The sequence below is a fragment of the Sinocyclocheilus grahami genome, unplaced genomic scaffold (genome assembly GCF_001515645.1).
Source record: "Sinocyclocheilus grahami isolate Dianchi unplaced genomic scaffold, SAMN03320097.WGS_v1.1 scaffold1411.1, whole genome shotgun sequence".
NCBI classification, from domain to species: domain Eukaryota; kingdom Metazoa; phylum Chordata; class Actinopteri; order Cypriniformes; family Cyprinidae; genus Sinocyclocheilus; species Sinocyclocheilus grahami.
This window is the reverse complement of record NW_015506590.1, coordinates 108,113-118,036: the sequence shown is the minus strand read 5'-3', so window position 1 is coordinate 118,036 and position 9,924 is coordinate 108,113. Positions and strand designations below refer to the sequence as shown.

Below are 9,924 nucleotides of genomic sequence, written 5' to 3'. Positions count from 1 at the left end.
CACACTCACACACACACACGCACACACCCACACACTCGCACACACACACACACAAACACACACACACACACACACGCACACGCACGCACACACACACACACACACAGTTTTATGAAGCAGAGTAAACTGAATTGACTGGATCTCCACTGATGGAGCCTCATGATTGCACAGATTACTCATGCAGCACTGATCTCGGGTCAGCGGTCGCTCACACCAGAGGATCTAGCACACGTCCATCAGTGAATCTTTATGTTTGATAGCCCTTCCTCTCCTCCGGTCTCCATGGTGACCCGTCTTCCTCTGAGACGACCTCGTGACCTTTCACACGGCAAACGCGTTATGAATCATCCTGCGATTTCACAGATTTCACGAGACCATCATGTCACACAAACAGCAGAAGAACACCAGCAACATCTCCGTCTGAACTGCATTTCATCACAGCCTTCAAATCACAGACAAGTTTGAGCAAAACTCTGATAATTGATGCTCTTTGTGCCAAGACTCGATTCTGGCATCACTTCAGACGCAAACTGAGTCTGTTTATGGAGTTCATGTTTCTGAGAGGTTGATTACATATGGTGGTCAGCGTTGCCCTGGGCAACCGGGTATTTTTTTTGGTCTTGTTTTCCAATACATCTGCCAGTGGGCTCAGAAAAATCTATGTAATTAAAAGAGAAAACAAGTGTTCATTCCCCACTGACAGATATTGTTTCTCCAGTAAATGTGTCTTGATTTATGAATTAGACATTTGAACTGGAAAACAAGACAGAAGAAACACAGGAGGTACAGTAACAGTTATTTCCATATTTTAGTGTTTGTGAGCAGTGACGGATCTGAGGACCCTCAAATGCAAACTGAGTGTGTTTTGCCTCAAGAGAGCAACCATACATTTGTGTTGTGTTTTACGTCCTTTTTTATATTCCTTTATTCTTCGTACTGTTTTGTGTTCAATCTCTGGATGGACTCAATGTGCCATAAACCTGCTCCAGCGGGCGAGTTGAGGACACAGTTCTGTGCTTGTTTGCTTTGCCGGAAACAACCTGTCAACACACGGTGACGTCACGAGAAACACAAACCGGAGGAAAACTCGAAACCAGAGCGGATGGAGCCTCGGGAAATATGATGCTTCCAGCCATTTCATTGTCAGAGAGTCACAAAAGAATGAAAACTGGTTTGTGGAGAATTACTAAAAAAACATTTGTAAAAATCTAAAGCTGTTAGCTAATTGATATAGACTGCATTTCAGAGCTAATGTGAGTGTCACAAGTCCACGCCGGAGAGAACGCACAGAATCAGCTCCTGGAATAATCTCAAACCAGATCCACGACAAACACGATCCTCCGGAGGGTCACACGATCTAAATCAACTCTGAAGCCTGCTTTCAGATTCGGTTTGCATTTCTTCACCATTCCACTCGATCCCAAACCGGAAAAACCAGGCTTTCCTCTGAAAAACAAACAGCTGCCTCAGGAACTCATCTCTAGCTAACCCATCTGAACGGTCTAAACCAATTAACAGCGTCTTCCCATCGGCGCTCGTCTGGAACACGACTTGGGCTTTTCTGCCTCGTGCGCATCAGAATGTATAATTCAAGATCGACGGCTTTTTATTATTATTATTATTATTATGATGATGGAATGTTCAAATGACATGCTAGCGACATGCTAGTAACTTGCTAATCGTGCTAGCAACATGCTAGTCACTTGCTAAGCATGCTAGCAAAATGCTAGTAGCATGCTAACCATGCTAGAAACAGGCTTGCAACATGCTAGTAATGTGCTAATCATGCTAGTGACATGCTAATCATGTTAACAACATGCTAATCATGCTAGTCACTTGTTAGTCATGCTAGCAACATGCTAGCGTCATGCTAGTAATTTGCTAATCATGCCAGCAATATGCTAATAGTAAAACATGCTAATCATGCTAGAATCATGTTATCAACGCCTATCTAATCTATCTACATTTCAAACTTCAGGCTTTTAGAACTGCTTTAAACTTTCAGGCTTTCTCACGCCAACCTAAAGTTTATCTTGACAAACTATTTTATCTAGTTTAAGATATGCTGCTGCCTACAGTGAGTTCTTCACATCAGCATAATGCTGGTGAAAACACACTCACAACACCATATCTGAACAAACAGCTCACGTGACACACGTAATCAGACTAGATTACTCCATCACACAGCAGATTTACAGCGCTGCTGATGATAGCGAGCAGTAATAAAGTTCACTCACAGAGACTCGGTGACGCTGCAAAGCTGCATTTTCTGAATAAAGCGTCTCGTTAAAACAGAATCCGGCGGCGCGGACTCAGAAACACTGGAGGACTGCTGCTGTGAATACACCGGTGCACAGGTTCATACCGCGGTAATTCTAATGTGACTGCACAGATTGGGCTCATTTTCGATTCTCCAGGATTTCCCCTGTTGAAAAAAACAGCATATGCTGGTTAGGTATGTTTTGACGCTGGGATGCTGGGTTAAGCTGGTCCTTTGCTGGTTTATGCTGGTCATGTGCTGGCAAAGGACCAGCATAAACCAGCAAAGGACCAGCTTAAACCAGCAAAGGACCAGCTTAAACCAGCAAAGGACCAGCTTAAACCAGCAAAGGACCAGCATAAACCAGCAAAGGACCAGCTTAAACCAGCAAAGGACCAGCATAAACCAGCAAAGGACCAGCTTAAACCAGCAAAGGACCAGCTTAAACCAGCAAAGGACCAGCATAAACCAGCAAAGGACCAGCTTAAACCAATATCCCAGCGTCAAAACATACCTAACCAGCATATGCTGTTTTTTTCAACGGGGTCCTCAGCTGCTAAAGACATGCGTGTGTTATGGAGACTAATTAGATCTGTTTGAACTAGGTTTTCCCCTCGTGTCGTTGCATAAGCTGCACGTTTCTGATTCATCTGTTTATATATTTACAGCCAAACCAAAAATTATTCATACACCACATATAACTTTTGATATTTGTTTACTAGACACTATAGTTCATTTATGTCAAAATAAAGTAAACTGTGACCGGTAACACATTTTATTTTATTTTAGGGTCTCTCAACTAGTTGCTTATTAGCATGCATATTACTAGAATATTAGCCATTTATTAGTAATTATCGCTTCTGAGCGCAAACAACGCTGATTACGTTGATTATTTTCTGGGGAAAGTGCGCACATGCATCCTGGTACTCTCCAAAGCTGAATTTTTGGTTGATTGTAATCCAGTACATACCTTTCTATCAAAGTTATCTGACATTATCGAGATGCATTTGTTCTGACACTGAGTTCTTGTCATACTTTATTACCATTAACTATAGTGAATAAACTGTGACAATGTGAGCAATGTTGAAGGTGTCTGAATGAATGTTGGTTTAACTGTCTCCTACAGCCTAGAATTAAACTGCTGGCCAGAGAACGGAGCACTATTTCCCTGTTTAATACCGTAGAGCTGCTTTGGCACGATCTGCATTATAAATGCGCTATATTGACTTGACTCGTATCTTCACTAATAATGTAAGAGATGCACAGCATAAAGAAGAACTCGCTCTTGCAGGATGTGTGCGCCTCAGATAACTCATATTTTGCAGTATTGATCATCTCGATCATGTGTTTAGTGTACTGATCTTCACTCACCGTCCTGCAGGCTTGCGGCAGTGTTTGTGGACGACTGCAGCGCTGCAGTGACCAGCGTCCAGAGGAGCGTCAGGAGCAGAAAGCACAGCATCACGCGTCTGCAACACACACACACACACACACACACACACACACACTGCAGGTTACAACTATTCAGTTCACATTTACTTTTAGTGCTTTTCAAGTTCAAGTTCATTCACAACAGCCACTAGTGCTTTACAGAAGAGCAAGATTATACAACATACATCCAGAGGCGGACAGTAATGAAGTACATTTACTCGAGTATTGTACTTAAGTGCACTTTTCGAGTATCTGTACTTTACTTCAGTATTATTTTTTCTAGAAACTTATGACTTTAACTTCACTACATATTTTCACTCCACTACATTTCTATCAAGGTCCTCGAAGCAGAAAGTCGTTATTATGTAGCAGCTTTGAAAGTCTTTGAAGTGATTTCCCCGCATTTTTAAACACTGACCAGTTGTAAAGGTGATATTTATTTACAACAGTTCAATAATAAGAAGTTAATATTGTGGTATGTATTAGACACAATATTGTCTGATTTAGCAAAATTGTGTAAATGAAACTATTACCTAAGAACTGTTGTGCGTCTCCTTACAAAATACAATAGATGTTTGACTTGAAGCAGCACTGTGTATGACATCAAAGTGCAGCGAGAGCATTTTTATTTGCTCTGTTTTATTTTGTGAAACCTTGCTACGTATATGGAATAACCGTTTAATAAAAGCAATAAGCCCCGTGTAGCCTCAGTTTACAGTGAATTAACCTAACAACGCCCCTTAGCTTTTATAAATTCACTGTAAACCACGGCTTCTTGGGGATTATTGCTTTAATATACTTTTCACAATAAAGCTTTACAGAGAGTGCATGTTTCTACATTACAAGCCAAAGTGGAAACAAAACACAGTCTTCATCTACACTCACGCATGAGGTGCACACATACATGTAACATTTAGACCGACGGTGACACGCACAACATGATGATGATGTTTCAAATGTCAGCTCTTTTTACACGCGTACAACTTCAGAGACGAACAGTATATGTGCAAGCCTATGATCTGTTGACAAGGGCTGATGGGAACTGGAAATACTGGAACCTTCGCCACACAGACTCAATGTTTGAAACCTCATGACAAAAGACTTTGAACATATAAATTCAGTCAATGCCTGTTTGCTGAATGTGTAATCACACACGACTGAAGATAAAGCGTTTGATGATGCATTTACACAATCGTTTAGCAGGTACACCTAAACAGTCAGCACTGCACAGCCATCCCAAACTGCCTTTACTTCATTATCAATGATGTTTCAATTGCATATTAAAAAAATGGTTAAAAAGGGCAAGCATTAATATTCCCTCTGGCCTCTTATTCCATCTCACATAACAAAACATAATTAACACAACAGTAAAATCAAATCTGTGAACTCCATGAATTCAATATTCAATCATCCTCAACAGAGCATTTGTTACTGTATGTATGATAAAGGGATTGTTTACCCAAAAATGTCATAATTTACTCGCCCTCATGTCCTTCAAACCTGCATGACTTGAAGATGTTCTGGAGAACGTTAGGAACTAAACAACATCACTGACTTTGACTGCATGCACAAACAAAGACATTGTTGGGAATATCCTGAACATCTATAAAGTCAGACAGGTTTGGAAGAGCATGATGAACGCTCAAAATCTGAATAAATAACAGATGTGCAAAAACATGCAGGCTTTCATTTACGTCAGTCACGTCCTCGTGATCATACGTCAATGATATTAAAGTCATGAAGAATAAAGAGTCAATTTATGAAGCAGATAGACACACACACACGTCTCCTCTGATGGTGAGAGTCATGAGACTGATCACAGGACTCGGCCTTCTGTCGCCTGCAGTCTCACTGACCCACATTAAACACAGTCGGTTTGAGACGACGAACACAAACGTTCCTTTCTGATACAGATCATTTAAACAAGAGGAGGAAATCATCACAGCCTACAATAACTATATTTGACCATTAGTTAACAATGCAATAAAATACAATACTTCAATTATCCAATACATTTTATTTCTATAGCACATTTAAAACCACTGACGTTGACCAAAGTGCTTTCCAGCATCATTACATGCAGTCACACAAACAAAAACCTGATCCCTCTAATCAATTCTAAAAGCTCTACTAAAAAGGTACGATTTCAATCTAGACTTAAAAGCATCCACAGATGGGGAAGATTCCATAATATGCACTGGAAGAGGGTTCCATAATCCCTGAGAAAGCTCTATCACCCTTTGATTTTAATCTCGTTTTAGGAACATGAAGAATCATCTGATTCGAAGATCTCGTGTTTCTTGTATTTTGATAAGGGATCAAAAGGTCAACGATATATTTTGGGGCAATGCCATGCAATGCTTTAAAAACCCTCAACAACACCTTCAATTACATTTTACAGGCAAACCAAGACTGGGGTAATTCTCTCTCTTCTTTGTGCGAGTCAAAATTCTGGCAGCAGCATTTTGTACTAATTGAAGACGAGATAATTGACCCTGTGAAATACCTATATATACACAGAATTACAGTAATCGATGCGTGATGATACAAAGGCATGAATAATAGACTCCAGGTCCTTAAAAGAGGGAACTGATTTCAGTTTAGAATTAATTCTGAGTTGATAAAAGGCAGCCTTCACAACACTAGTAACCTGTTTATCTAAAACTAAAGCTGAATCCATTATAACACCCAAATCCTTGACATGATCTGAAACACTTATCTTCATAGAGGCCAGCCTACTTAAAATGTCCTTGGAAGCAGAAGGAGGTCCAAAGACAACACACTCAGTCCTATTAGTATTAAGGTGAAGAAAATTGCTTGCCAACCAGCCTTTTATTTCATCTAAACACTGAGCAAGTCCATTAAAGGGCTGAGAGCCATTTGGATCTATTGGAATATATAACTGTGTGTCATCTGCATATACATATTATTATATTTATGAAAAATTGAGCCCAAGGGTCCCATATATAATGAAAATAAAATAGGCCCAAATATAGACCCCTGTGGCACACCACTATGTAATTTAGCTGATGTAGGACACAAATCTTCAAGGCAAACCGAGAAAGATCTATGTTTTAAATATGATTTAACATTTAACATGATTTCAACAGAGGTGAATCGAGTTATGACGTTATGATGAAGAATTGAGAAGACAAACATGATCAATCAATAGCTATGTTTCCATCCACCTTTTTTTATGTGCATATCGCATAAATAAATGCCAAGATGCACATCAGTTTAAAAAATGTGCATAAAAAAACGTATGTGCTCTCCTAAGTAGCATACATGTTTTATCCGGTAAGAAAACGTGCATAAACTACGATAGAAACACTTTTACCGAATAAATTCCTTAATGCACATAACTGGACCAACCAATGGACCGATCTCATCGCACAGCATCTGAAATGCTTGAGCAAAGTCTCGTCAAAGTGCTTCGTTATAATTAATGCCGAGAATTGCATTCCCAAACAGCAGGCTCCGAAAATAAGATAACATGACCGCGTTTTGTCTGTGCGATCTGAAGCTCGTAATTTATAGTATACACAAATTATTATATACTGTACAGTCCTACTGCAGCAAATACAGTTTTTCTTCTTGATGTTTAGCGCAAGATAATCAGGAAGTTTAATGCACTGGATGAAAACAGTGCTTTATTCGCAAATGTTTTATGCAATATTCCAATTTTGCGCATAAGTTTAATTCGTAAGTTTGGATGGAAACATAGCTAATCACAATGTCCTGTTTAATACTGTAAAGCTGCTTTGACTCAAACTGTATTGTAAATACAGTAATTGTAAATTGAAGGGAGTAATTTGTCTGCTAACATTAAAGATCCCTTCAATCCCATCAGATCTCCTTCACTGCAGAAATACAGATGGTCAAAGCGGAGAAAGAAAGTTCAGGGGATTCAATATTCAGTCGACGGTAGTAAACGCATAATTAATCTCCACACCGTTTCCTCGAAAGACCAAAGTTTGATCTAATAATGTTACACAAAAGCAGAGTGACGACATGCATGTGTTATAAAAGCGTCTTTAATTAGTAAAGCTCTGTAATGAAAGCCGTGATTGTGCTGGAAGAAGCGGTGATCCGTGTTCATGTATGTGGACGTCTGCTGGGGCATGATGTGACTGCTAACGCTCTCTCCGCGCATGCTAGTCATTATCTGTATGAACTCAGACCTGCTCAATGATCCCAAACACACAAACACAAAGAGCTTCGGAAGTGAAAAAATGCCTTTTCTGAAGCTCCCGCACTGAAGCTCCTGCATGCATTCGGACTAAAGCTTGTCCAATATCTGGAGGAGCTTAAGAGCTTAAAAAGAACAGCAAGAATGACCAGAGATTTACCGGCCGGCGCTATTGTCACCGGATTACACCGACATGACGGATCATCTTTATTCTCCCATCAATCCAGGGACACTATTAACCAGTACTGACACTACTAACTCAACCACTCCATCAGCATGGGCTGATAATCAATGAATGCCATTAATGACGTGAAATTTATATTTCAAATAATAAACTCACAAATCAAAGAGATTTCAGTGCATTTCAAGAACAATCTGTAGAAACACGGCTGAATATACCATTGTAAACATTAAGGATTTTTTAGATATTGATTTTCACAGGTGTTTTACCTGTATTTTTAATGATGCATTCTGCATTCATTATTTGTTTCCATCCCATCTTGTCCCATCTATATTTATATTCCCATCTTGTGAATGCAGATGGCGGATGATTGTTCTGCGGGTTCTGGCACTAATCTGATGTCCAGATCGGGCTGCACACACTCACTGACCACCTTTATCACGTCACTTCAGCCAACCGCCAGATGGACGTCTAGAGTCGAGCGATGACACACTCCATTAATTAGCTGCTAAATAAGCTGCTTTTGTCTGCTGAGGGTCATAATGACAAAAAACAAGGCAGGTTAGAGAGTGGGTGGAGTCAGTCAGTGGGGAGGTTAGAGAGTGGGTGGAGTCAGTCAGTGGGCAGGTCAGCGGGTGGGTGGAGTCAGTCAGTGGGGAGGTTAGAGAGTGGGTGGAGTCAGTAACTGGGCAGGTCAGCGGGTGGGTGGAGTCAGTCAGTGGGGAGGTTAGAGAGTGGGTGGAGTCAGTCAGTGGGCAGGTCAGCGGGTGGGTGGAGTCTGTAACTGGGTAGATTAGAGAATGGGTGGAGTCAGTAACTGGGCAGATTAGAGAATGGGTGGAGTCAGTAACTGGGTAGATTAGAGAGTGGGTGGAGTCAGTCAGTGGGCAGGTCAGCGGGTGGGTGGAGTCAGTAACTGGGCAGATTAGAGAGTGGGTGGTCTCTGTCAGTGGGCAAGTCAGCGAGTGGGTGGAGTCAGTCAGTGGGCAGGTCAGCGGGTGGGTGGAGTCAGTAACTGGGCAGATTAGAGAGGGGGTGGTCTCTGTCAGTGGGCAGGTCAGCGAGTGGGTGGAGTCTGTCAGTGGGCAGGTCAGCGAGTGGGTGGAGTCTGTCAGTGGGCAGGTCAGCGAGTGGGTGGAGTCTGTCAGTGGGCAGGTCAGCGAGTGGGTGGAGTCTGTCAGTGGGCAGGTCAGCGAGTGGGTGGAGTCTGTCAGTGGGCAGGTTAGAGAGTGGGTGGAGTCTGTCAGTGGGCAGGTTAGAGAGTGGGTGGAGTCTGTCAGTGGGTAGAGTCCTAATCTAATGGTCTAATAAACCTGGCATTGCATATTATGAATATCGTTGGCTCTGTGACGAACTGCTTTTGTTCCTCTTTTGCAAATGTTGCTAAATCCATACATGTAAATATAAGTGAAAATTACTTTCACTATGTAACATGGTTTAACCCAAAACTAGATTTATAATGATTTAATCATCTTTAATTTTTATATATATTGTAATATTGCAAAAAAAAGTTAAACCAGTGTGTGTGTGTACGCGTGTCAGTGTGTGTGTGTGTGTGTGTGTGTGTGTGTGCGCGTGTGTGTGTGAGCGTTTTTGAGAGACGTCTATGAACGAGCTTGACGCTGACTCTGAGGTTACGCTGGAGATCCGCTGCATGCGAGCACTAAAGCCGCTTCTGATCTACTTTGCACCTAATTGTCTTTGAGTTTTGGGTCACTGGGGCAACATCTGACACGAGAATCTGCTGAAACGCAGGCCAATCACAAGCTGAGAATCTCGGTGCTGGAAATCACAGCAGCCACGTCTCAGACTGAATTATGAGCATTGCACTTCATATTTACATCGTTTCATAAGCGGGTGATA

General features: G+C 41.3%; 1 protein-coding gene across 1 annotated transcript in view; it reads right to left on the bottom strand.

Annotated features, from left to right (window-relative positions):
* Positions 1-3,725, bottom strand: part of LOC107570085 (growth hormone receptor-like) — a 10,784-nt gene extending 7,059 nt beyond the window's left edge. The window contains exon 1 of the mRNA XM_016256286.1: positions 3,632-3,725. Within this exon, the coding sequence (XP_016111772.1) occupies positions 3,632-3,722 (91 nt within the window). The 5' untranslated portion in view covers positions 3,723-3,725. The remainder of the gene's footprint in view (positions 1-3,631) is intronic.
* Positions 3,726-9,924: the final 6,199 nt, after the last annotated feature.